Below are 25720 nucleotides of genomic sequence, written 5' to 3'. Positions count from 1 at the left end.
AGGAAGAAAAACAGCCAAAATAGCTATCTACACACTTCCTGAATAAAATTCATGTTGTTGATACTCGAACTGAGCACGGTGATAGTGTTGCTAGACCAGACAACATGATCTTGGTGGAGGTGCAGCCGACAACGGGCTTGGGGTTTGTGGAGAACTAAAGTAGGGGGCACTTAAAGATCTGACAACGCCGTCGTCATGACTACTCAAGCCCTGTCCTAGCGAGCCTAGCGAGCCTAGCCAAACCCCTGAGTGAGTAGGTTACAGCCTTGATAACACTTAAGACCAATACTGAATAAAATGATACTTTTCTGAATACGTGTTTAATGTTGGAAATTGCACAATTCTGCGCGAAATAGTGCTTCATAAAGGGCCTGGGGCAAGACAATGGGAAGAACGTCGGATCAATATGTGCGGCGGGGCACCTCGTAGCGGCTGACGTCGGACCTTCAACTCCTCGATCTGGCGTACGCCTTCGCTTGCACTTTTTCGATCTTACATTCCGATTACTGGTCACAAATTCTAGATCTGGCCATTGCCATCGTTAGGACCCAGGGCGTTCCATCTTCGGCGATAAGAGGATGCAACTGCCATTCAATTGCCGCGCGGAGCAAGCCCGCACACGCAACATGGCATTTGGTGGATCGCCATGTGGTGTTTTGAATGGAGAGCCAGGCCTTTTGGCCAAGGGTACAAAAGTCCATGACGTCGCTCTGAGCCATCTATGCCACCACCGCGAACTATTCCCAACGTCATACAACCAAGATCAACATGGGGGTTTTTGTCGCGCAGCAACTATCTCCCTTGTCCAATGGCCAATCGCGGGGTCGGCGGGGGGAGTAGTGAGGTCAGTATGTACAACTTTTGATCCATTGACGGTTTACGTGGTTGTTACGTCGTTTTGCTTGTGTAAATCCACGTCGAGGCCAGGTAACGTGAGTATATAAAGGAAGGCATGCCCAGCATTGCCCATCACAGTATCTGCATATGAGCTGACTATTCATTGATCGAAACTAATCTGCAATTGTGATATCCTTTCATTGGAACAAACCAACGAAACAAGTTTGATACTGATAATTAGCGCCATCAAGTATCTTACCTTGGAAGAAGAAAGAAAAACAGCCCAACAAAATCGACCATGGCAGCATCCCAAGCAGCATACGCCGCCGAGAAGGCGATAGGCCACGACGGCAGCGCGATTTTAGAGCAGGACATTGCCAACTATGGACAAGCCGGTGTCGGAAAGGACGGTGGTGAGACGATGAAGGCCCTGGTGTGGATGGGCAAGAACAAGGTCGAGGTGCAAGACGTCGCCAGGCCCAAGATCTTGGAGGACAACGATGTCATCATCAAGGTCACCGGAAGCACCGTCTGTGGAAGTGATTTGCACTTGTTGCACGGTTTGTTTTCCCCTTCTGCTCCGCCTAAGGAAATAGAAGACTGATCTTGCGAGTAGGCGCCATCATCCAGTTGAACAAGGGTGACATCCTTGGCCACGAGTTCTGCGGTATCGTCGACGAGGTCGGTCCTTCGGTTAAGAAGGTCTCCAAGGGCAAGCGTTACGTGGCCTCGTTCCAGATCGCCTGCGGCGACTGCTACTTCTGCAAGCAGAAGCTCTCGTCCATGTGCGAGAAGACGTCGTCCAACCAGACGGCCAAGTCCATGTACGGTGGCCAGACGGCAGGTCTCTTCGGTTTCTCCCACTTTGTCGGAGGCTTCGCCGGCGGCCAGGCCGAGTACGTCCGTGTGCCCCTTGCCGACGTGAACTTGCTGGAGATCCCCAGGGCGTCCCCGACGAGAAGGCACTGTACCTGTCTGACACGCTCTGCACGGCCTACAACTGCGCCCAAGACACGGCCGTCTACCCGGACGACACCGTCGCCGTCTTCGGCGCGGGGCCCATCGGCCACTTCGCCGGCATCTTCGCGGCGCAGGCGGGCGCCTCCAAAGTCCACTTCGTCGACACGGAGCCCCGCCTGACGTACATCCGGGAGCACTGGCCCGCCAAGTACGCCGAGAAGCTCGGTTCGTTGATCGACTACAAGGCCCTCTCGTCCGGCATCACCAACAAGGAGACAGTCGTGTCGCGCCTCAAGGAGCTCTGCGGCGGCCGGGGGCCCGACTGCGCCCTCGAGTGCGCTGCCGGCGAGTACGCCAAGGGCTGGGCCCACTGGCTCGAGATGGCCGTCGGCGCGGAGACGGATACGAGCGAGATCATCAACGAGATGGTCGAGGGTGTGAGGAATTATGGTCGGTGCGGTGTTACGGGTGTTTATGTTGGCTACGTGAGTTTTTCCCCTTCCCTATTTCGTCATTCGATTTCTCCCCTTGAGGACCTTGATGGCTCATGCTCCAACCCCACTGCATGGCCATTTGCTCTCTTCCTATCTTCCTGGAGCCCTTACTAATTAAGCCCGGCTTCCCAGACCAACCACTTCAACGTCGGCTCGCTGATGCAGCGCGGTATTCGCCTCATTGGTAACGGCCAGGCACCCGTGCACAAGTACTGGGAAGATCTCTTGAAGCAGATTGAGTCGGGCGAGATCAACCCGCTGGACATGGTCTCGCACCGCGTCCGCATGGAGGACCTCGACAAGGTCTACTACAAGTTTGAGGCGCGCGAGGACGGCATGCAGAAGGTCTTCGTCGAGACCAAGTTCTCGCTGCCGGCCTGCCAGGGTTGCCCACCCTTGACGAAGTACTAGGCCTCTTCACAACAATAGACTTGACAATACTTGACTACTCCTGGAGATGGCTAGCTGTATTGATGGAGGACGTATTTCTATGTAGATTACGAGTAATGAAATAATAACCTAAGCATTATCTGATCTGCCAATCCTTGTTGCTCTTGTCCAATTGTTCAAAAGACATGGTGCTCCATTCGCCAAGAACACCCTTTCCTGTGCCACAGTCCGGAAAGCGGAGCATCCCTCCTTGACCAATCACGCCGTCAGCTTTTTACATATGAAAATATTGCGATCTGGAGATACTGCATCGTTATCTTGCATAGTCGCACTGAAAAGAAATAGCCGAGAGCTACCACCAATAAGGCTTGTTCCGTCGGGATTCGATTCGCTGCGTCAACGAGGAAACACGGCTTGAATCTGTGCTTAAGTAGGCATTTTATAGGCTAACGGGGCATACACAACGGATATGTGTTCCTTCTGGATATGCAACCCCGGATCGGCTGTTGCATTGATCCAATCATGACGTGCTGGGTACTATGCGTAACCGCATCCTGAAGCCCCATCGCCACGCATGCCAGAAGGATGCAGAGACCCCTTAGTTAAGCTTTCGGCGGCTACGGTATCATGGTATGGGAGTTCTACCCGCTCGACTTATGTGTGTGACACGAGCTTGCCAGAACTTGAGCTGAGCAGCATCATCTATCTACACCATGGGAGTATTCGATATCAACCATGTGGCGCTCGCTGTGTACGGAGCAGGGTTGCTACTGCTATACGGCGCTGCACTGGCTGTTTACCGAGTCACTCTGCATCCGCTTCTTCCAAGAAGAGGGACAAGTCGGCAGCCTGGGTGCGCTCCATCTAAAGACTCCTTCTTGTCAACTGTAGCGGCTGAGACCTAACTGATACTTGTAACGTATGTGTCCACAGGTCACACTAGCCGGCAACACGACCTCCGGCTTCGCGACGGTCGACCACCATCTACACCGCCTGCACCGGGCGCCCCTGAACCCCTTCTTCTCCAAGAAGTCGATCACGGCCCTGGCCATGGACATCATCACCGACTTCGCGTTCGGCGCGGGCGCGCGCACGCATCACCTCGACGCGCCCGACTTCGGCCTGCTGTGGAAGGAGAACCTCGTCAGCCAGTCCGCCAACGGCGTGGTCCTGCGCCAGTTCCCCTGGCTCTGGCCCGTCCTGGTCCGGATGCCGCTGTGGCTGCTGCGGCTGCTGCGGCACCCCGGGGCGGGGCTCGTGGTCTGGCAGCAGATGACGCGCGCGCGCATCGACGAGATCGTGGCCCGTAATAATAAGCATGACGGTTATTCTGGCGGCGGCGGCGGCAAGAAGAAGAAGAAGAAGGCCGGCGAGGGCTCCATCTTCCAGTCCGTGCTCGATAGCGATCTCCCGCCCGGGGAGAAGACGGCCGACCGGCTTCAGGCCGAGGCCCAGATCGTTATTGGTGCGGGCACCGAGACGACGGCCAAGAGCCTCTCCATGATCTCGTTCTACCTAAACCACGACCCGGCTAAGCGCCAGAGGCTCCGCGAGGAGCTCGCGACGGTTGGGCCGGAGCCCGATGGGTCTTTCTCGCTTGCAAAGCTCGAGAAACTTCCGTATCTGGTATGCATGCTGTATCACACTTGATCATGCCTTCATCTTCTACTGTGTCTTGATTTCCATCTAATTAACTGAGCAAGGCCCCCCCCTCCCCCCCTCACGCCACACCCCCACCACCAATCAAACTGAACGCTGACTCTTATCCTCCCGGAGACCGCATGCATCACGGAGGGCGTCCGCATGATGTCCGGCGTCACCGGCCGCCTCCCGCGCGTGGCGCACGAGCCCCTGCAGTGCCGCGAATGGTCAATCCCACCCGGCACCCCGGGTGAGCCAGATGAACTACGTGGTCAACAACGACCCCACACTCTTCCCGCAGCCGCTCGAGTTCCGGCCCGAGCGCTGGCTGGTCGACGATGAGGCAGAGGCCGGCGTAAAGCGTGAGGACGGCCGCCGGCTTGAGAGGTACATGGTGTCGTTCATGCGCGGCAGCCGCGCCTGCATCGGCGTCAACCTGGCCTGGGCCGAGCTGTACCTCGCGCTCGCCTACGTCGTGGCGCGCTTCGACCTGCCGCCGTACGACACGACGGTGGAGCGCGATCTGCTGATTGATCGAGATCTGTTCGTCGGGGTGCCGAAGCGGGAGAGCAAGGGGATCCGGGCTAAGGTTGTGTGCTGCTGCTGAGTGCCAGCAGAAATGCATGGATGAAGATTAGGTGCCAGTGCCTAGCAGCAGCTTGGTTGTGGCGTATGGATAGACTGCCGATACTCTCCCCTTATTCCTAAAGGTCTACTATGGGCAACGCTCCTCGCTCGAGATGATTCAGCAACGGGCTGTGATTGGCTTCCATCAGGGAAGCTTTTATGTAGATTACTGCGTGTCATGTGGCGATATTGCCCAGATAGCTAGCTATGTTTATCTACTTTCCTCTCAGAAACTTTGTCGCATCATGCGGAAGTCCGTCTAACCACCGAACTGACTTTGTTGTCCGTCTCCTTTGGGATGGGCACAGCCAAGGCAAGCTATGCGTAGATAAGACGGCGAGACTGGAGAGAGCAACATACGGTGTATTCCGAATCAGCCCTTCAGGGTCGAAAGGGCACAGAAAAGTTAGAATAAGTACAAGATGCGAAAGCACTAAAGAAGAACAAATGCCGCGGGCCCACGGCGATCCATGCTCGGTCCAGGCTTGCTACCACTGTCTTGACTTACACAAATCCCTTCCAGCAATTTGCCTGGCACGGTGATAAGACGACATCAGAATGATCAGCTTATCGTAGACTCCCTATGTAGGATCCGTTTCCTTCTAGTTCATTGAGTACCAGGACTTTTTCAGTGGGCGCTGTGGATCGACAGCAAGAAAAGGGGTTCTCCTATAATTACATCACCAGCTACACATCACCAACTATCTCATCCAGCCCAGCGAAGGAAATAACGTATTAATATATGTATTCCAGCTGGTGGCAGTGCTGGCATGTGAAGTGCAAGACAGTTATTTACGTGTAGCTTATGAATATCATCCAAATTCCCAGGATCTTGTGGTTGGAGCCAATATAAAGGAAGGGGGAAGGAGGATGCGGAAAGAGACCAATTTCTGCTTCCGGTCTCAGGGTACTTTTCTATATATAGAAGAGAAACAAGGTCACACTGCAGTTGCCTTGTTGGGTTTGTTTGGAATGTACACAGGGCTCAGTGCGTGGCAGTAATTCCTTACATCACCAAAAGCGTGATATCATAGCCTGTCTTCTTTTCAGGGCAACGTGATATCTCGAAAGTATGCAATAGTCAAGAGAGCCGGTTTCATACATCCTCGGAGTGCCTTAGATACGCGTGGCAGTGGCCTACCTTACTACGAGTCTCGTCCAAGTAGCGAGATAAACTGTCCGGGGTGACTGTTGTCCAGGTGATCCAGAGGTGAGGGCATTGTCAGGGAGGGAGGGGGGTTGCCCCCAGACAACCCTACTTACTCGCGTAACTAGGGCACCTGCATAGGTACCTGGCAATGTCTACCTCCCTGACAATAGCTACCTACCTAAGTACCTACCTACCCTTATAATGCCTAATTACAGCTTCTTTTCCCAACAGACACACTCGCACCGAGGTTTAGGATGGCAGAGCCCCCCAGCTTGCATCCTCGATGACCGAGTGGTCTGTTCGGAGTAAAACCCCCTGTGTTGTGGGACGCCTCGACACAGGCAGGTTTACGTAGGCTGCAACCCCGGGTTCGATCCCCCCCCCCCTCACCCCCCCCAAGGCGCTCTGGGGGTGAGACATTGAACTGAGACGGTTTGCAGCTGAGCTTTTGCCATCTCATTTTCCTCTTTTACTGCTACTACTTTTGATTTCCTCTTTTGATTTTCATCCTTTTTGCTTCATACGTTTTCTTAAATACCTCGTGTTCCTATTCCTGCCTACCTCCAGAGATCAGATTTCAATCGACGCTCACGCACACACACAAGCATCATCATCATACAACACACGTAAAACAATACTTAGGGTTTCACACAACAGAACTTTTGCCATCGGTAATCATGAGTCCCTTTGAACGTACTTTGTGGTGATGCAGTCTGCTTCTACTTGGTGGCCATCTTGATATGGAACAGGATCGGCTTTTTCTTCTTCCTATGGCACTCACCCCAAAGCAAACGAACTAATGGCTTCCCCACGTGTCCTCCCAGCTCCTGAATTACCTGCTAAGATCAAATAAGCCACATTGCATTCCGACGGAGTCAAAGCACTGACACTGAGAGGCAGGGCCGCCCTTGGCGCCTCTTGATCATAACCATATGCGACCCATGAACTCTCGTGTAAACGAGATTAGACGAGGATTGACTTCTAGAGACGCCCCTATACCTCGAATCGCCCACGCAGCAGAGGCTGAAATGCCCGCTAGCTCGGAAGAGCATGTGGCCACAGCCAGGAGCCTGGTGGAGCCTAGATAGGGGTAGAGGGAACGGTGGAGGTGATGCCCGGGGGTGCTAACGTAAAGAGCAGGAAAGAATAGAACCTGTATAAGCACATGGCAAGAGCGTGTCGATTCAACATGTTATGGTGGTGGGTGAGTGTGCTGGACAAGCCTGAGAGATGCCATCCAGGAAAGCAGAACTGGGTACTTTGGATCGATCCATCCTTTCGTGAAGGGCCGATCGATATGCACCACAGTTATGAGCGAGCCCAGACACCAACCCGTCTCGAATGGCCGTTGGTAAGAAGGCCCGAGGTCTTTGCAGCACAGCGTGAGAGCAACAGGGGGGTGGGAGGAAGGGGAACTCTGCTGCGCATGCTTTGATGGCAATAATGAAGCGTTGAAGAAAGCCTTCTCCGCCTGGGCCGGGCCGGCGGAACGCCGAGCTTGATCTATGCTCGCATAGCCGACATCGATAAGTGGCAAGTCCCAGTCAGCTCTCCCTGATGCACAATGGAGAGTCAGCAATATGTTTGGCTGTGTACGAGGGACTGCGTCTCCCTCTCCAAGAGGTGGGGGCCGCTTCAAACAGCATGCTTGTCGCATATATCGGCGGCGACTGGCCTTCTCGGCTTCGCGCCTTTTGCTAACTAACTACGATGATGACTGTAATCAAGGTAGACACCTACGTCTTCCTGCTAGGGGATATGGGGCAAGTGTATATAGAGTTGAGGGCCCCCAATTTTGTCACTGTTAGATCAGAGCAAACAGCGGGCCCCTGATTCGACAGGGGAGGAGAAATGCAAAGGTTTCTGGCCTAAAGTTTAGATTCAATCTCTTGAGAGAGATGTCTTATTCTAATGTAATGTGTATTGTGGAAGCTTAGGTACTTAGGCAAGGCTGGGTCATTCGCCCCCTGGGCAGTATCGCCAACGGTCAGGTCAGTCACACCTGAATGTCATGCTCGCTGAAGCACAGAACGCTGCTATTTGCCTTCTATGACGTCGTCCAAGGCGGATGGCAGGTTTATTACGACGAATTTGGAAGGTTGACGAAGATAAGTACATAGTCCATGGGCACTCTTCGGGCCCGTCCCCATTGCCGAATGAGCCCCTGCTTCAGGAACGTTCCTCATGAGTACGACTGCACATACGACCAGCACCACGTCATGGCTTGCTGCTGGCCGAGTCTCAGCTGCCAAGAGGATCACCTGAAGCTTGTATTCGTACGTCAATTGCGTGTTGACCCAAGCCTTCTACTCAAAAGCTCCCATGTTGCCAGTTGCGTCGTCGAGGCCATTGAGAAAGTTTCTCCGCTGAGTATATTTGGCAAGGACTCAATTATTAATGTGAACGACTGCAAGTGCGTCGAGATTGCTCGAGGCTTACACCAGCCTGGCCCGAGGGGAATCACTACAGTCCTTATTGGTCCTGGCCAAGCTCCAGGAGCTCCGACATCATGCTATCCTAGCGACGGAGGCCAAGGCCGGGGCCGGGGCTACCGTTACGACAAGACGGAGAGGAAGCTTGACATTGACTGCTGCGAACATCAGGAGTATTCTGCGTCCGGCTGGCTTCAGTAGAGTTCACAATGAAACCTATCGCAATGCTAGCCGATGTGGCATCCTGATAGCAGAGCCTGGAAGAGGCGGGATTTACGATAACGCCAATGGGTATTAGGGAACTCGAGACAGCAGTCAACTGGCCCAGAACTTATCATCAAGCATAAGGAACAGCATTCATGTACTTCTTTTGCTGCGGTTGACCAGAGGGTTGTAGGAAGGCTTGAACACAATGACAATCCGTCATCGGGGTGTTGGACTGAGTGTCGATAGGCACCTTGTAGGTTACACCTTCACTTAGCAAGGCCATGGAAGACAACAAAACCAACAACCTTAGCTTCTCCCAAACATCATTAGGAGGCAGTTAAATCGATGGTAGTGGCCAAAGCAGTAGCACTCCAAAGTGCTGGTAACCACGACGTATCTGATACTATTCCTAGAACTAACTGTATGAACGGACACAAGGCAGACCAAAACACTTGTTCATAGATGGCCTCGTGATTGCGGGGGGGGGGGGGCTGTGAGGGGGTGAAAAGAGTGCCGCAGCTCAAAGCAAGCAGTCAAGAAATTGGAACAACATGGATTGGATCAGATGGTTTCAAATTGTCCCTAGGGGTGGTGAGTTGCCGCCGGGACATGTCAGCTAAGCTCCCGCACGAAGCGGAAGGACAGCTGCTTGGTAGTTTACGGCCTCATCACTTCCAATTTTAGTTGTAAGGAAGGAAGGAAGACACCAGCAAATTGGCTGCTCCCACGATCGCGTTTTCACTTGTGAGCTCGTATCTAATCAGCACGTGACTGTTGGTGACTGAGGCTGATTCTACCTTAGAGCGGTGGGGAAACGGGGAGGGGGGGGGGGCGAGGGGTTTGAAGTCTGTCAAGGGACGGAATCGCAGCACCCAATCCGTCTTGGCGCGAATACTCCAACTTGCTCATATTGTCATAGGAAAATGAGTTGCCGTACAAGACGGAATGGGCTGGAAAGCCGTTTTTGACTCGTAACACCGACTCCAATCCAAGTCCGACTTCAGGTCAAATCCGATTTCTAGCACCAAGCCACCTTGGCTACACAAATCAGCCACATGATGGATTTCAGGCCAAATTGGACTTCTGATCTGGGGTTCGAAAAAAAAAAAAACATCGTACCTGTTGTTCGAGCCTCTTTTTTGTATGTGATGTCACATACGAGGCTCGTACAACAGGTCTCTATATATTACAGCAGTACGATTACAGAATTACAGGTTCACACTTTTATAACTACACCACGAGGGACAGATATTACAATTACGGGCACGCATGCGAAAAAGTGCTGTCATTGTGCTCTAATAGGTGCGTTGTGCCTTCCAGTTGTTGGCTGGTTGGTGAGATACGGTGACTAAAGCGGTGAATGCGCCACAAGTCCGTTGGGCTGGTGTTCAAAGCGAATTAGGTTCGACTTGTAAGGATCTTGCCGAATTGAGTGGAAAGCTTCTTAAACGCATACAAGGGACAGTGTTCAATTGAGAAAACGCACTCCACTAACCAAAACCGTCACATAACAGTTTAAATCGGCCAACACTGCACTGTGACGGACTTGAAAAAAAACCCTGACGCCCTAAGGTACAGTAGGTTAGTGCATGTGGTTCGTGACCCTGAGCTTTACTGAGCTCCTCCATACCCCCGCTAACCCGATGGTTGATTGTCGGCAAGCTGGCAAGGCTGCCAATGCTGAAGCTCCTCCTCCACCAAAAACAGCACTAATAAGCACCTCGCCCGAGCAAGCGTAATCGGTGACTCCATTAATAGCTCGTTCACGAGCATCCAATACGGCCGACGTCGCTGTCCATTCGATTAGCCCGTGGACCTACTTTTTGCGAAGCGCCTGATAAGCCGCAGCATGGCATGTTGATTGATTCATGACCCTTGTAAGATAAAACAATTGCTTGCTCCTCCCGTCCTCCTGTCATGCCAACTTGATCTCGGTCGAACGAGGAACTGTAGCTGACTCCAGAGCCCCGCGTTGGTTTGTGATACGCAGGTAGCAATGTTCTCTTCCATCTTTCCGAGGCACTCGATGTGCCCTCCGCACACTGCCTAGATGGACTGCGGCGACTAGGGACTGCGGCGGTAGTAGTAGCCCGTAACCCGAGCGCTGCTCGCCGCGCGCAGTCGTCGGTCTCGCTGGACGGGCAGCAAAGTGTACGACACTTTTCCGCTACCACCACTGCATCGGGCGATAACTCTGGAGATCATGCGATCGTTGGAAGACAAGATACTGACGCTGCTATCAAGTTACTCGCGGCCCACCTGCAGAAGGCCGACCCCGCGGTCTACGATATCATCGAGAAGGAGAAGAAGCGCCAGAAGCACTTCGTCAACCTGATCCCCTCCGAGAACTTTACATCCCAAGCCGTCCTCGATGCCCTGGGCAGTCCCATGCAAAGTAAGACAACAGCAGCAAAGGCGATTCTTCAATTGAATGGTTTGGCTGATGCCACAGGCAGATAAATATTCCGAGGGATACCCCGGCGCTAGATACTATGGCGGCAACGAGTTCATCGACCAAGCAGAAAGGTTATGCCAACAACGGGCGCTAGCAGCGTTCGGGTTGGACGAGAAGGAATGGGGAGTCAATGTGCAATGTAGGTGGCCCAGACAAGAACAATGACCGACTCGCTTGGGCTCGGTATCCAGCGGCAGACTGACAGGTATAAACAGCCCTGTCCGGTGCACCGGCCAACCTTTATGTTTACTCGGCCCTCATGAACACCCATGACCGATTGATGGGCTTGGACCTGCCTCATGGTGGCCATCTGTCTCATGGCTACCAAACACCCACGAAGAAAATATCCGCGATCTCCAAGTACTTCGAAACATTGCCTTACAGGTTGGACGAAGAGACAGGCCTCATAAATTACGAGAAGCTGGATGAAATGGCTCAACTTTACCGCCCCAAGATTATCGTTGCTGGCGCCAGTGCCTACAGCAGGTTCATTGACTACAAGAAGATGAAAGACACCTGCGAGAAGGTCGACGCCTATCTCCTTGCTGATATGGCTCACATCTCAGGAATGGTGGCCGCCAAGGTTGTTCCGAGCCCCTTTACATTCGCGGACATTGTTACAACGACTAGCCACAAGAGCTTGCGGGGACCCCCGTGGGGCTATGATCTTCTACCGCAAGGGTGTGCGCAAGGTCAACAAGAAGAAGCAGGAGGTTATGTACGACTTGGAGGGTCCCATCAACTCTTCCGTCTTCCCAGGCCACCAGGGAGGACCTCACAACCACACCATTACTGCTTTGGCAGTTGCGCTCAAGCAAGCAACAGCACCGGAGTTCCGTGCTTACCAAGAACAGGTCCTGGCGAATGCACAGGCTCTTGCGAACCGACTGGGAGAGTCCAAGAGCAATGGTGGCCTTGGCTACAAGATTGTCAGCGGCGGCACCGATAACCATTTGGTTCTGGTTGACCTTAAGCCCCAGGAAATCGACGGCGCACGAGTAGAGCGTGTGTTGGAACTTGTCGGCGTAGCGAGCAACAAGAACACGGTACCAGGCGACAAGTCTGCCCTGATGCCTGGTGGGCTTCGCATGGGTACACCCGCCATGACGACTCGTGGTTTCAACGGGGACGACTTCGTGCGAGTTGCTGACATCGTTGACCGGGCCGTCACCATTGCGTCGAGGGTGGACAAGGCTGCGCGAAAGGTTGCTGAAGATAAGGGTGAGAAGTACAAGCTGCGCTCCTTCTTCGACTATCTGGGCACTGGTGAGGATGATTCAGAGATAGTCCAGTTGCGGTCAGAGGTCGCCGATTGGGTTGGTACCTATGCCCTGCCATGGGATGAATCCCCATAAGAGACATCATTCTGTTTCAGGGTGGTAGAGTGAACGTTTTGGTTTTGGATCCGTATAGGGGCTTCGTCATCGCGATACTGGAAAGTGGGTTTACCTACTATAAAATACGAAGGGTTCAACACCATTGATCTCAACGACAAATACGACGGCAAGGTTGTAGGAATGGCCTATCTCGAGGAACTTGTATCGTACATAAATTGATACCGGAGTTTGGCTTTGGGCGTTACTCCCCCTTTCACGCACATGTCCGGTTTCCTGTAGAAGTCGTCGCGATTGTCTTCACCTTGTGCATCAGCAATACACCAAACCATTGCTTACTTGCTGTTGAGCGATGTCATCGTACTTTTTCCATCGTACTTTTCCATCACACCTAACACCTGGTCCATGGACGGTCGGAGGAATAAGGATGTATTCCTCTTCGCGTCGAGCGGGAGGCGAAGAAATCATACCATCGACTTGAATATAACCAGACCATACATACGTTGGTGTTGGTTAGCCTCAATCTACCAAGTCCATCAATCATGGTGGCACAGCAGCAGAGTGCGGCGCGGGCAAAGCAGCCAAGATAATGTAAGGTGACGCACAGATCGCACGATGTTCCACGACAGTTGCTGGCATCCCTGTGGCTGGGCCGACCAGCCGGCCGTTCTTCTGGGCCGTTAGCCAAGGCCGGCCGTATTTCATGGTGATCCGGCTTTTACTTTCCTGTCAAAGCCCTACAATCCGCAACCCAATCGAATCCGCGGGGGTATGCCGTTGGTAAGTTTAACCTTGCCTGCTTTACGCTATCCCCCTGCAGTTTTGGAAGTATGTCAAATACAGTGGTGCCCACAGAATGTTTCATCACTCAACCTCAAGGGACGTCGAGAGTTCGTGTCCGGTTGAGGCATTTCGGTTCTACGTCCTACATACGTCCTTGGTCCAAATATATTTAAAATCCTATTCCGGGTACGATCCGCGAGTATCAGGAAGGGACTCTTCTTGTCTGGGGTAACATCCTTGGTCGGTTTAGGATGCCTGCATGTTGAATTGAGATCCTAGCAAGTTTTCCCCGACGTAAGCAATCAGGATATGCCGCACGCATCGCCGGAAATGAAGAATCTTTGTTATTTGGGCTACTGGCTGCAGCTAATATGCAACGACTGACTGATATGCAATGTATGTACATATTGTGCCAGCCGCCAGCCGGCAACCAACCATGCCTACCATACCAAACAAACAACAAGGATGCCGGATGAGGTCAGAACGTGGTAGTATGCGCCGCAACCATACTCCTTGCAACGGATGCCCCGTTATCAAACCAATGACAACTGTCTCTGCTGCCATACTCCTTCGCAAGCTGTGGCTCGAAGCATGTGTGTGATAAGAGACAAGCCAAAGAACGGTGGACAGAAGGTCCGAAACCTAAGAGGCTCATGCAATATATCTGACATATTATCATGCCATGTCAGCATGCAATTGAAGCCATGAACAGTTAGTTGAGTAAGTGCATTCCCTGCTCTGCCAGACGTTACTCGACGGCATGCTGGCATGAGGTTGATTGCTGAACTCCGACAGGCTGTACAGCTAGCTGTACGCCTGATGCACACACTTGCTGATGCGTGCGGCGTAGTTTGCAGATACGTACGGGTACAGGGGAAGACGAAGAGTTTTCCTTCTTCCTTCTTTGTCAGTTTCTCTCGGCTTGTGAAAGCGAAAACGCGATCGTTGCCTCTTTTGGATCGTGTTGCTGATAGCCTCGCATTGCCTCTTTAAGCCAACCAATGCTTGGCTGCTGTCTTGACTTGGCTCGGCCATACACCTGCGAGCTGCCTCCTGACTTTGTCCCGTCCATGCAGATCTCTCTCCTTACTTCCGTTCCTTCTCGAAAGAAAGGGAAGGGGCCCAAGACCGCCGCCCGCCGCCGTTAGTGATCAGCAGTGGGCACCCACCACCATCAGCCATGTGGCTGGGAGCTGTTGCCTTGGCCTTTGAAGGTGTGACCCTGATTTGATTGCAATGGAGTTGAAACAAACGGGTTGAAGATAATATTTTCAAGTTTTGCAGAATACTTTTTCCGCCCTCGGGTACGTTGCGGGCATTGAGAAGAAGGCGGTCATGGATTGCGCCCCACGATCCAAAGCCCATCAGTTACGTCATCGCTCCCCATCTCGTTGAGGCGCCCACATGGGAAAGTAGAAACCGGAACAAACAAGACGGTACCACTTTCGGATCGTGATACATACTGACTTCTTACAAATGCATGTTGGACGAAATTATCGAAGACGTACTTCATGGACAGCTGGCAAAGCCGCAGCAAGGTAGATCACTTACGGTGGGAAGAAGGCCCGATACAACCAAGCTTGTTTCGACAATGGGACTGGGAGTTGGTGGCTCCAAACGCTCTAACGCTCTCTGTGATGCCATCACGGCCCATCATTTTATCCCTCCTTTGTTGCATGCCTGCAGCGTGGTGACTTCTCTCCGGCGAAGTGGACCTGGGGATGGAAGCGCGCATCGAGATGGATGTGTGAGATCGGGAGTATGTACATAATCCATTGTCAAAACTATCCACTCCCCATACTTACGTTAGACAACCCACAACTACAGTACTGTTCCTTTTCTCCAGTTACCCAGTCTTCTCTCCAGTGGGGATGGAGGAGCGAGCTGCGAGCGGCTTGCGGCTGTTGGCATCTACTATCTCCAAGCTCCATATTGATATGTAGTAGGTCCAGGTGGGTAGTCACAGCTGGCTATTTCGTGTTCGCAATATCAAAAACCACGACGGTGGCATATCTCGAAATTGTCGATCATGGTCGGCCTCCGTGGTGGCATGTAGCTGAGACAGGCATACCGTAACAAACGCTTGTTGTCTGTGCGCCCGAGATTTACGGTTAAGTGCGCCCTGCCGCCGAGATTTGCAACGCCCCTGGTATCAGTCAGTCAGGAGGTACAGGAACCCGCACAGAACCGCACACTGCCGCACGAAGCCGCATGTTGTAAGCAACGGGTTGATTCGCTGCCACCCTTGCACTTTGTCCGCGATAAGATCGTCACCGGGCAGCTGGAGGACCCTTATCACATGCAACCTCATATGCCAATACCCTCCATTGGGAACAACCACCTTGGCGTGCCCGACATAACAGACAACAAAGGAAATACGCTCGCATTTGTTTACATTTCGGGACTCCCTCACCTTTCGCTTCAGCATTGTAATTTGGATTGCATCGACATATATGCCTGTCCGTACTTTTACTTCTGGGCAGAGAGGATGTACAAGCGGTATTGAATTATATCATCAACGCCTCTGTCGGCCCTGCTGCCCATCGGATGGATAGAACCATTGGACGAATAATTACACATAGGGCTTGTCGCAAGTAGCGAGGTCACCGTCAGACTGTCAAATCTTCCATTCGCCGGAAACAGGCATCCAGGGAGTATGTTAGTAACAGCCCGTCGAGCTGAGGTGCATCAACTTCGAAGCTCGCCGCCACGACGTTGTGAGACCTGACCCTTATCAGGGTCCAAGGGGTTTTATTATCAAGGGTTCCCTAACCCCGCTCAGTTTTATTCGGACGACAAGCGTGTAATAAGTAAGCCTAGGGGATCAGCTACACCCCCCTTTTTGGCAGGCTGTGGTACACAAACAAGTCATGTTCACATCAGAGGTTTGTCATCGTTGTCTTGTGTACGACAGCGGGATGGCAGATCATATTTGGTACGACAAGCGACAAAGTGGTGTCGCCAACGGCAGGACCCTTGGGGCACAGCGTCTTCCTCGTCCTACCAGCTGCGCTAGTAACATATGGTGGTGAAATTTCGTTCTCTTATCCCCCTCCATCCCCCATCCGGCCAATGGCAGGCGAGTCTCACCAGGCCATGGATGTTTTCGCCGCGCCGCATTGATGATAGGGTGCGTTCAATGACTTAAAAAGGTTTACTTACTCATATAGGATTTGCCAACGATCCACAATTGTGGCAGTCTTGCGGTGAGACGGAGCGGATAGTACCAACCTGTTTACTATAAGCTCTAATCTTATGAACGGGATTTCGTACCGTCTAGCAGCGGAGAGCCCAGCTCCAGAACCTCGATAACATGACAAGAATCTCGAGTCATATAATGACAGTGACAAGTAATAATGACAGATGGATACAAGGCTTCCAGTCCTCACAGCACGTGTTGGGGTCCTTCCACTGCTTGGCATATCGGATCGGTTATGTCGGTCTTGTCAAATTTGGTCGTCCTGACTATGATTATACCGTTCCAGCCGCGGATAATAGAATAGGTAAGTAAGGAGGAACCGGGACCAAACGGCCGACTGGCCGACATCCTTCTCCAAAACCGCTGCCCGCCGGCGGCATGGATGATACAGGAATAGCAAAAAAGATGCTAAATGGAGGTAGGTAGGTGTTGGATGTGACGGCGGGTGGCCTGTAACGGCATGCTGCAGGGGGTGTTCAATCGGGAGGGGCAGGCACCAGTGAGGGGTTATTTCTGGGTAACCCCTCGCTTGCTCCAGACTTTGTCTCTCTCTTGCTCGGCCTCTCCAGCATGCCAATGCCAGCTGCCAGCCTCCCCAGAGCCGTAATGCAGCCGGCTTTGCGGAGTGCGTTTTAGTGGTTACAGAGCGCTTTTAGTGAGATGTAACAACAAGGGTACGTTGCCTACAGGGAAATGTGTACTTGGCTGGACTTGAGTGCTGAAGGGCCCATCGTATGGAATTCTTGCGTGCCGCCTGCCGTCACAACCCCACTATCACCTATCTATTCCCAACCCCACCAGGCTGCTCCGGCTAAGGAACGCTTGACGTCATATCTCATGCAGCGGCCCATTGTTTTCTCCGACCAGGCATGCATCTCTTCCATAGCTCCGCCGCCGGTTTCGAGCCACATACAGGAATCAATACTCTCCGAGATCGACTATCAATGCAAACGGGAGTACGCCAAGGTACTTACCGTAAGATGGTATTTGACTGCCCTGGGCAGAGAATACCATTGGTCTGACCAGAGACGCCATACATGGTTTCGTACAGCCTCAAGTGTCAAGGTCCCTTAGCGCCACCAGGGACGGAAAATTTTCTTTTGATTTTGACTGCCACTTTGCTTAGAGCGGTCTCTTATCTGCCATGATAGCGAGCGGTTAACGACCCGGATTTCGGAAGCTCATAGCATCGTCGATTCAGTCGTCACGGCGTCATAGGAGGGGCGTCAGTTCGCAAGCAGTTACGAATCCATTCGCTCCATGAAATTGTTCTAACACGTTCACTTTGATATGTATGAGAAAATCACTGCCTTGACTCTAGGACTGCTGCTGGCTGCAAGGCCCAGGGGCTCATGGAAAACTGGCGCCAAGTCTGCTGGCTGGACCACTCACACTCTATGTCTCCTACCCAGTCGGGCTATGGTGTCATCTCACATGTGGCCGAGTCATTCTTTAGCAAGCCACTCAAACCATACCCGACGAATACATCTCGGAACTAGTACTGATTGACCCATAGATTAGCGACGAGCTAGGGGGAGCCTTGCATACCACTATCACAATCACTGATTACCAGCGGCAATTTGATGATCCCAGATACCTCGATGGACAAGCAGTCGACCTGCCTACTACTATGCTGCCGTCTGCTTCTCGCCTGGACGAGTACTGCTGCATTGCTGGATGCTGCGGGATTTGGCCCAGCCGGGTCCTGAACCATACCGTACGGCCGAAGTACAGGCTACGTTCCCACGTCGAATCCGGCCACCTACGAAGGAAGTCTAACGGCCCTGGTATGATTCATAGCAGGGTGGATGTACTCCGTACCGGGCGTCCTTTTTTTGGTCCATGTACATGCACTCTTACACCAGACGGGCCCCACTGTGTTCCACGCTGGCAACGGAGGTTTGCATGTTTACTATCTTGGGTTCTCTGATCTCACTGCGCGTCTCCGATGAAAAGGAGTACCCAGCTACAACTGTTTGCCATCCATGAACGGCGTATCCACCCTTTCCAAGGCTATCCACCCTTTCCCACTCTTTCCAACTCCCAAGGTACTGCTCGATAGTTATATAATGGAGTCTCCCCGGACCTTCAGATAGATTTGTCTGTATCGTCATTCTCCAGTCCATTCTACATATCCTCATACTCATCCCGCCTTCATCGCCGTGAATGCGAGCTTAAAGTCTATATCTTTCACCAACAACTTCATCTTTTGATTTACCTGCGTGTCGAGTTCGTTCATTACCCAAAACTCAAACCATCACCATGACTCTAGCACCCGAAGACCAACACTACAAGCCCTCGTTCCACCGAGGAAGCTTTGCCGACGAGTTGGAAAATGCCCGAGGCGACCTGTCGAAGAAGATGCTTCGGGAACATACCGAAACCCAAGACAGGCCCAGCTCTTCTGAGTCGGCTCCGTCCCTGAGCCCGACTCACAGCGCTACCCCATCTACTCCCCCTTCCGAGCCCATCTCGCCAAACGAGAATGGTGATCTCGTCGCCGACAGCTTCGCCTTCGCCTTCGACATTGACGGCGTCCTCATCCGAGGTGGCCGTGCCATCCCGGAGGCTGTCGAAGCCATGAAGGTGTTGAACGGCAAGAACGAATGGGGAATGAAGATGTGAGTTTCTCTAGTTGCCCGGCTTCAACCTATCAAAACTAACCAACTGTGAATAGTCCTTACATCTTCTTGACCAACGGTGGCGGCAAGTCGGAAGCTGAAAGATGCGCCGACCTTTCCCGCCAGATGGAGATCGACATTTCGACCGCCCAGTTTATTTGCGGACATACACCCATGTCCGAGATGTCAACCAAGTACAAGACCGTACTGGTTGTCGGTGGTGAGGGAGAGAAGTGTCGACAAGTTGCCGAGTCCTACGGCTTCACAGACGTTGTTACCCCTGGAGATATCATTAAGCACAACAGTGCTACTACCCCCTTCCGCAAGCTTACTCCCGAGGAGCTTGCCAACTCTCGTCAGCGTGACTTCAGCGAGACTGTCATCGAGGCTGTCTTCGTCTTCGCTGATTCTCGTGACTGGGCAGGCGACCTCCAAATCATCCTTGACGTCGCCATGTCCAAGGGCGGCCGCCTTGGCACCATGTCGGAAACCTTCGAGGAGGGTCCACCCATCTTCTTCTCTCACAACGATGTTCTTTGGTCGGCTGCCCATGACGACCCTCGCCTCGGCATGGGTGCTCTCCGTGGCATTGTCGAGTACACTTTCAAGGAAGTCACCAAGGGAAAGACCCTTAATACACAGGCCTTCGGCAAGCCCCAGATTGGCACCTTTGAGTTCGCTACCCGTCTGCTGAAGAAGTGGCGCAAGAACGAACACGGCCTGGACTCACCCCCCGAGACAGTCTACTTCGTCGGCAACACCCCCGAGAGTGACATCCGTGGCACCAACCAATACAATACTAAGGCTGAGAACGACTGGTACAGCATCCTCGTCAAGACCGGTATCTACCAGGATGGTACCGAGCCGTCTTTCAAGCCCCGCACTACGGTTCCCAACGTCCTTGATGCCGTCAACTTCGGTATCAAGCGTGAGATGGAGCGCCGCGAAAGGAAGCAACTGTCAAACAGCGAACAGTATGCCACCACCATGCAGAAGCCTCAATTGACCGATCTGCCCAACTGGCTTTTGGACAGCACCGAGTGCGCCGTCTTGAGCCCTTCTGAGGAGCGCGCTCTTTCATGGGTCGCATGAGAAATTCCTCCTACGCGGCGAATACGAAGTTACGATTTATTGCTTATTATGATACCAACCTTTTTGTTCTCCTTACACTTACTTTTATTAAACACCATCATATTTTGCTTCACAACCATGTTTCATAGACCGTCTGCGGCTAGAACAGGAGAACGAGTTTTGACCTTCATTGCTGGCGCAAGTTGGGCAACTTATCGCTACGGATTCCCGCCATTAGCTCCAGGACCAACCTGAGTCCATCTGGGAGCTACTGCAAGTCATTTCACAATCATTGGGCGGCGTTCTATTTCTTTCCATCTCTTTACCTATCAAGGTGCGAGAATGAAACCGTCCTACAATCATGTTATTCCTTACGAGAAGAGAAGGAAATGGGACATGGGAACTTGATGAGAAATAGCTAGATAGCAAAAAGAACAAAGAAAAAAGAAAAAAAGTTGAATAACTAAAACTTACCTGTGCCATCAATTTTGATGTGTTGTGTTCTGTTGATCGCTCGCCCGTCTCCTCGGTAATGAATGGGCTGTGCAGCAATATCTTAGTTTGTTTGACAAAGCTACGACAGAAGCCTCCTACTCAAGCACCGCATCTTCCCGGGCAGAATTTTGGTCAATGAGGCCTCCACGCCAACAAGCGAGGTACCTCGAGTCAATATTCCAAGTCTGCTTACTTCCCCATCTAGGCACCTAGCTACAAATGCCGCGTGCGCGCCGACTTTGCCGGCTGTGCTCGGTACGGTAATGTAAACGACGGTTTGGCATTGAGTATGGTGGTAGGGGAGCCACAAATTCCGCGACCCCGGAGAAACTTGCTTTTTATTGTAGCGCCTGCATGAGTAGCGGATTTTCCGTCTACTAGGTAAACCGAAACTGCTACTATCCCTTCCGCAATATGTGATAGGCAGGCAACCTCCGCAAGCTGTTCTATTTACTACATGAGTCAACAACCCCGTCCCTACCCCGTAACCCCATACCCACTACACATGGGGGGGGGGGGCTATGCACAAACAAACATACAGTGCTCCTCCTCCGCGTTTACCGCGTCCATGGTAAGGATGCCCGTCTGTACTATGGGAAACTCCGCATTCCTTCGTTAACCATCAACATTGTCCGTCTTCTCCTGGCGAATGAACCTCACGCCATTCCCCGCGAAACGGACTCCACTACCACCTAACCAAACGGTACCAAGATAGATAAACCGGAACCAATAACCTACCCCTCCTAAGAGGCCAGAAGCCATGAAAGTCCAGAGCAAAGCAGCTTTGTAGATCTCTCCGCCTCCACCTCCGCAATATCTGTGCTGATCTATGGGGTTGGTTTCCACCCCTCGGGACCACTCTATTGTGCCAAGACGAACCGGCGTCGAGTCGAGGATATAAGCCAACCACTCACCCGTCAGCCGCCCGGCCGGCTCAAGAGGGGGACGGACTCATTGTGTATGTATGTCCATAGCATAGGGATGTACACTCATGTACATGATTATGATTGTGATTGTGATCGTGATCAGAGTGAAGGGGGTTCCACCGTGCTGCTTACTATTCCGCTATCAGAAATGGAAGTGAAGAAGTGACCCAAGTCCTTACAGGTGAATTGCTCGCTCGTTTTTTTTCCTTTCGTCACTGCAGATTGACAAACAAGCCCCCATCCACCAACAGCTGCGACCCCGTCACATACCCGCTCATCTCCTCGCAGGCCAAGAAGACCGAGGGCCCCGCCATGTCCGCGGGCGCGCCGGTGCGGCCGAGGGGGATGCGGCCCTCCATGTACTTGCGCTTGGCGTCGTCGGCGAGGTCGGCGTCGTTGAGCTGGGTCCGGATGGTGCCCGGCAGCAGCGCGTTGCAGCGGATGCCGTGCTTGCCCAGCGCCACGGCGCAGCTCTGCATGAGCGACAGCACGCCCGCCTTGGTCGGCGTGTAGTGCGTCTGCTGGCCGCCGCCCACGAGGGCCGAGATGCTCGAGACGCCGATGATGCTGCCCCTGGAGGCGGGGTCTTGGTCGTGCTGCGCCGCCATCTGCCGCGCCGCCGCCTGCACGACGTAGAAGGCCCCGTCCAGGTTGGTCCGCACCGTGCGCGTGAACAGGTCCGGCGTCAGGTCGAGGAACTCGGCGAAGGTGCAGATGCCCGCGTTGGAGACGCAGATGTCGAGGCGGCCGCCGAACTTGCTCACGGCGTGAGCGACCAGCTGGCGGCCCGTCTCCGGGTCCGTGACGTCGCCGGGGAGGTGGTCCAGCTCGCCTATCGTCGCGCCGCCCGGGGCGATAGTGGCGGCGGCTTTAAGCGAGGCAGCCTCCGATAATAGCGAATCCAGGTGCGTCGAGTCCCGCGGCAGGTCCAGGTGGTTGACGACGACGTTGCAGCCCTGGCGCAGGTACTCCAGCGCGATGGCGCGGCCGATACCCGTAGTACCGCCCGTGATGATGGCGGTCTTGCCGGCGAGGAGGTTTGTGGGGGGCATTGTCGTTTCCGTCTTGGTCTTTCTTTTCTTGTTAGTTTTTATCGTCCTTGCTCGGTCTACCTTTCCCTTGGCTGGATGAAGGACTTGAGTTGAAATGAATCCTGACGATGCTTGAGAAGTGAGATGAAGGAGCAGAACAGAGATCACGAACTACAAGACTATCGGGTGAAAGCTATCGATCCAACGTTGGAAGAGAAGGAAGAAAGTGAGAGTGACGCTGGAAGATTGTGTAAAGGTTGATTCTTCTCTATGTAAGTTGAGGTAGGCACGGCTTGCTAGTTCCGGGGAGGCGCCGACCACCAAAGCGGCCGGGGGTTCACGATAATGGCAGTGACGCACCTTCAGACGCTCAACAACGGCTCTGCAAATGTCTCTCAGAACCGTTATTTGCTGATGGCGATAGTACTCCAACCCCTAGTCAAATGGCCCGCATGAACCAAAATATGCACCAAAATCAATTCAATATTACAAATTCTCTTAGCGTCGGCCTCGTTCAGAGGACGAGCAAGTTCTCGCGAGTCGACATTGCCCTTTGGAAGCCTCGACTGCCCCGCGTTTCGGGTTAGTGGTTGCCGAATGGAGGGGTCTTGGAAGAGCTGGGTGCTATGACGAAGTCGGTGGGGGCAGATTCGGGATTGAAAGTAAACAAAACTCACCTTAGATAGCAAACCCGACTTATAGCACAAGGACGAGGTGCAATAACTGGACGCAATTGAACGATCATATAGCAAGCAGCCACTCAGAACACTAATCGGAACTTGAACGATATTGAATGCAGCATTATTTCGATTCTTAATAAGTAATTTATAGCTACGTTGATCCACCGGAAATACAGTCAATCTGGTTTTCATGTACGGCAGCTAGCTAATGATGTCGCTCAAAGTCCAAACGCGAGCCACCCAGTCATCTTCTTCCTCCGAGCTCCAGTTTCTTTGAAGATGAAGAGCACCATCCTCAGAACTTGACTCTAAGCCCGCCGTCGGACCCTCAAGCTATGTAGATTCAGACGGCGCAGCTTCGGTCTCAGTTTCGGCAGGTTGCAACGCTTTCATCGGTGGTGGGTTGAGCAGGTAAGCAGACGATATCAGCTTAGATCTCGCGGCCGGATTGATCGTCAAGCCGAACCCGGGCTTGTCCAGGTCCGCCGACGTCAAAAAGCCCTGAGTTGGGATAGGCTCGTCGATGAAGAGGTCTCCAAAGACCGGGAGGACACTTTTGCCGTCGGGGGAGTTGGCTAGGTACTCTTGGAATGGCGTGTTGGGCTGCGATATGACGAAGTGGTAGCTATATGGGCCACTTGCGTGAGGCACCACAGGGATGTCGTACGCTGCTGCGTGCGCGGCCACCTTGAGCAGCTCCGTCATGCCGCCCAGCCACATGACATCTGGCTGGATAATGTCGAGGTTGCGGTTCTCGATCAGTTTGCGGAAGCCGTATCTCGAGTACTCATGTTCACCCGTCGTGAACTTCACGGTGGGGTGTGCCCGCTTGATCAGCTCGAAGCCGTCGGTGTCGTCAGGCGTCAGGCACTCCTCCCACCAGTTGATGTTGAGGTCCTTGCACGCCTCCACGATCTCGATGGTGTACGACACGTTCAGGCTCATGTAGCAATCGACCATGATGGGGAAGTCGGGCCCCACGCTCTCGCGATGCTTGCGGAGGAAGGCGATATTCTTCCTCAGACCCTCATGCCCGTCCGCCGGGCAGTAGGGGAGCGGCACCTTGGCGCCCCAGAAGCCCATATCCTTGGCGGCGGTCGGCTCGGGGCCTGTGCAGTAGAAATCTATCTTCTCGCGTGCAGCACCGCCAATGAGCCGGTAGACGGGCTCATTGCGCAGCTTGCCGAGCAAGTCCCAGATGGCCAGGTCGATGACGGATATGACAGCCACGGGAAGTCCCTTGCGGCCATAGAACATCGAGGCTCGGTACATCTGCTCAAACAGGAGATTCGTGTTGCGGGGATCGGCGCCAATGAGGAACCGTTCGAAATGCTGGTGGACCAGCCAACATCCCGGCGGACCTGCAAGTGTGACCTGGTGAATATTCACGATACCAAACTGAGTACAGGAGAGAGCAGCCCTTACCTCCAAATCCTGTGGCAAATCCTACAGTGCCATCTGTGGCTTCTATCTCTACTCAGAACGAGCCCAAGACATTGATGCCCCAGCTAGTGCGAGACTTCTTGTACTGATCCCAGATTGAGCATGGAGTAGAGATATCGGTGTCAATCAACCTATTGGGAGAGCCGTGAGAAAGAGGCCAGCAGCATTGGTTCACCTAGCAGTATACTCACCAATGGCCTCCTTTGACATTATGATAATCACCTCCTATGTGAAGGTCAGCCTTGGTGGTAAGAAGACACATGATTCGCAGAACGTACCTGAGCCAACACCACCGATGATGAAGGTCCGAATGGCCTTGATTGTGGGAAATGGCCTCACCGAGGAGGACGACATGATGGATGAGTGCTATAGGGAATGATGAAGTGAGATACCTACCCAGCTGACGAGTAATATGGAATAATCTTGACGAGAGCAAATAAGTGGATGTAGGTGCAAATATATGTGAGATCGTCGTGGCCAGATTAGGTCGATTGCTAAATACAATTCATTCAAAGTCACATAAACACGATAGGACTCGTTTCTAGTCATCCAAGTCCCATGCGGCCGAACGCACGTTCTTGGGCAAGGCCGAGGTGACGTGCGGCTCGTGATCGGTTCGAGATGACCCGAGCAACTTTCACTACTGGCAACTGCTACTGAACGGCCGGACCAGTGGCGTCTCCACCTCGGAAGGGCAAAATGATCGGTTGCGTCTAGGTAATAAGTCTATTCAATGTCCAATTACGATAAGGGTAGCAGTTATTCGAGTGTCCCACTGATGTACGTCTGTCTGGTTTTACTGGACCTCGGGAGTCAACGCCTGTGAGAACAGAATCCGGGTTATGAGACGTCCACCGAATAGTAATGAACCAGGCAGTAAGATGTGCTGCTGCTGAATGAGTGCCGTGGACAACTCATGAGGCAGAGTTACTCAAATGGCTGCA

At 52.9% G+C, this 25720-nt stretch overlaps 7 protein-coding genes across 7 annotated transcripts; 5 read left to right on the top strand and 2 right to left on the bottom strand.

The window, feature by feature from the left end:
• Positions 1-1135: 1135 nt before the first annotated feature.
• On the top strand, positions 1136-2702 carry PG994_003804 (S-(hydroxymethyl)glutathione dehydrogenase; the record flags this gene model as incomplete). Its single annotated transcript, XM_066855213.1, has 4 exons — positions 1136-1397; positions 1454-1758; positions 1782-2282; positions 2424-2702. 4 exons carry the CDS (start codon positions 1136-1138, stop codon positions 2700-2702), a joined length of 1347 nt encoding a protein of 448 aa, XP_066719491.1.
• A 714-nt stretch (positions 2703-3416) lies between these two features.
• On the top strand, positions 3417-4929 carry PG994_003803 (Cytochrome P450 monooxygenase sdnE; the record flags this gene model as incomplete). Its single annotated transcript, XM_066855212.1, has 4 exons — positions 3417-3534; positions 3625-4307; positions 4458-4549; positions 4578-4929. The coding sequence occupies 4 exons, from the start codon at positions 3417-3419 to the stop codon at positions 4927-4929; spliced, it is 1245 nt and encodes a 414-aa protein (XP_066719490.1).
• A 3293-nt stretch (positions 4930-8222) lies between these two features.
• On the top strand, positions 8223-8732 carry PG994_003802 (uncharacterized protein; the record flags this gene model as incomplete). The annotated part of the gene is made up of 1 exon (XM_066855211.1): positions 8223-8732. One exon carries the CDS (start codon positions 8223-8225, stop codon positions 8730-8732), a length of 510 nt encoding a protein of 169 aa, XP_066719489.1.
• Positions 8733-10606: 1874 nt separating this feature from the next.
• Positions 10607-12548, top strand: PG994_003801 (serine hydroxymethyltransferase mitochondrial; the record flags this gene model as incomplete). Its single annotated transcript, XM_066855210.1, has 6 exons — positions 10607-10615; positions 10758-10889; positions 10983-11133; positions 11195-11332; positions 11409-11809; positions 11874-12548. The coding sequence occupies 6 exons, from the start codon at positions 10607-10609 to the stop codon at positions 12546-12548; spliced, it is 1506 nt and encodes a 501-aa protein (XP_066719488.1).
• A 6223-nt stretch (positions 12549-18771) lies between these two features.
• On the top strand, positions 18772-20222 carry PG994_003800 (HAD-superfamily subfamily IIA hydrolase; the record flags this gene model as incomplete). The annotated part of the gene is made up of 2 exons (XM_066855209.1): positions 18772-19130; positions 19187-20222. The coding sequence occupies 2 exons, from the start codon at positions 18772-18774 to the stop codon at positions 20220-20222; spliced, it is 1395 nt and encodes a 464-aa protein (XP_066719487.1).
• A 1612-nt stretch (positions 20223-21834) lies between these two features.
• Positions 21835-22674, bottom strand: PG994_003799 (short-chain dehydrogenase; the record flags this gene model as incomplete). The annotated part of the gene is made up of 1 exon (XM_066855208.1): positions 21835-22674. The coding sequence occupies one exon, from the start codon at positions 22672-22674 to the stop codon at positions 21835-21837; it is 840 nt and encodes a 279-aa protein (XP_066719486.1).
• A 992-nt stretch (positions 22675-23666) lies between these two features.
• PG994_003798 (uncharacterized protein) lies at positions 23667-25130 on the bottom strand (the record flags this gene model as incomplete). Its single annotated transcript, XM_066855207.1, has 5 exons — positions 23667-24694; positions 24759-24804; positions 24829-24907; positions 24968-25001; positions 25055-25130. The coding sequence occupies 5 exons, from the start codon at positions 25128-25130 to the stop codon at positions 23667-23669; spliced, it is 1263 nt and encodes a 420-aa protein (XP_066719485.1).
• Positions 25131-25720: the final 590 nt, after the last annotated feature.

The sequence above is a fragment of the Apiospora phragmitis genome (assembly GCF_038363925.1).
Source record: "Apiospora phragmitis strain CBS 135458 chromosome Unknown utg000004l:1.0-3135199.0:1.0-3139288.0, whole genome shotgun sequence".
Taxonomy (NCBI): Eukaryota; Fungi; Ascomycota; class Sordariomycetes; order Amphisphaeriales; family Apiosporaceae; genus Apiospora; species Apiospora phragmitis.
Note: the sequence above shows the minus strand (reverse complement) of the source record. Positions and strands in the feature narration are given on the sequence as shown.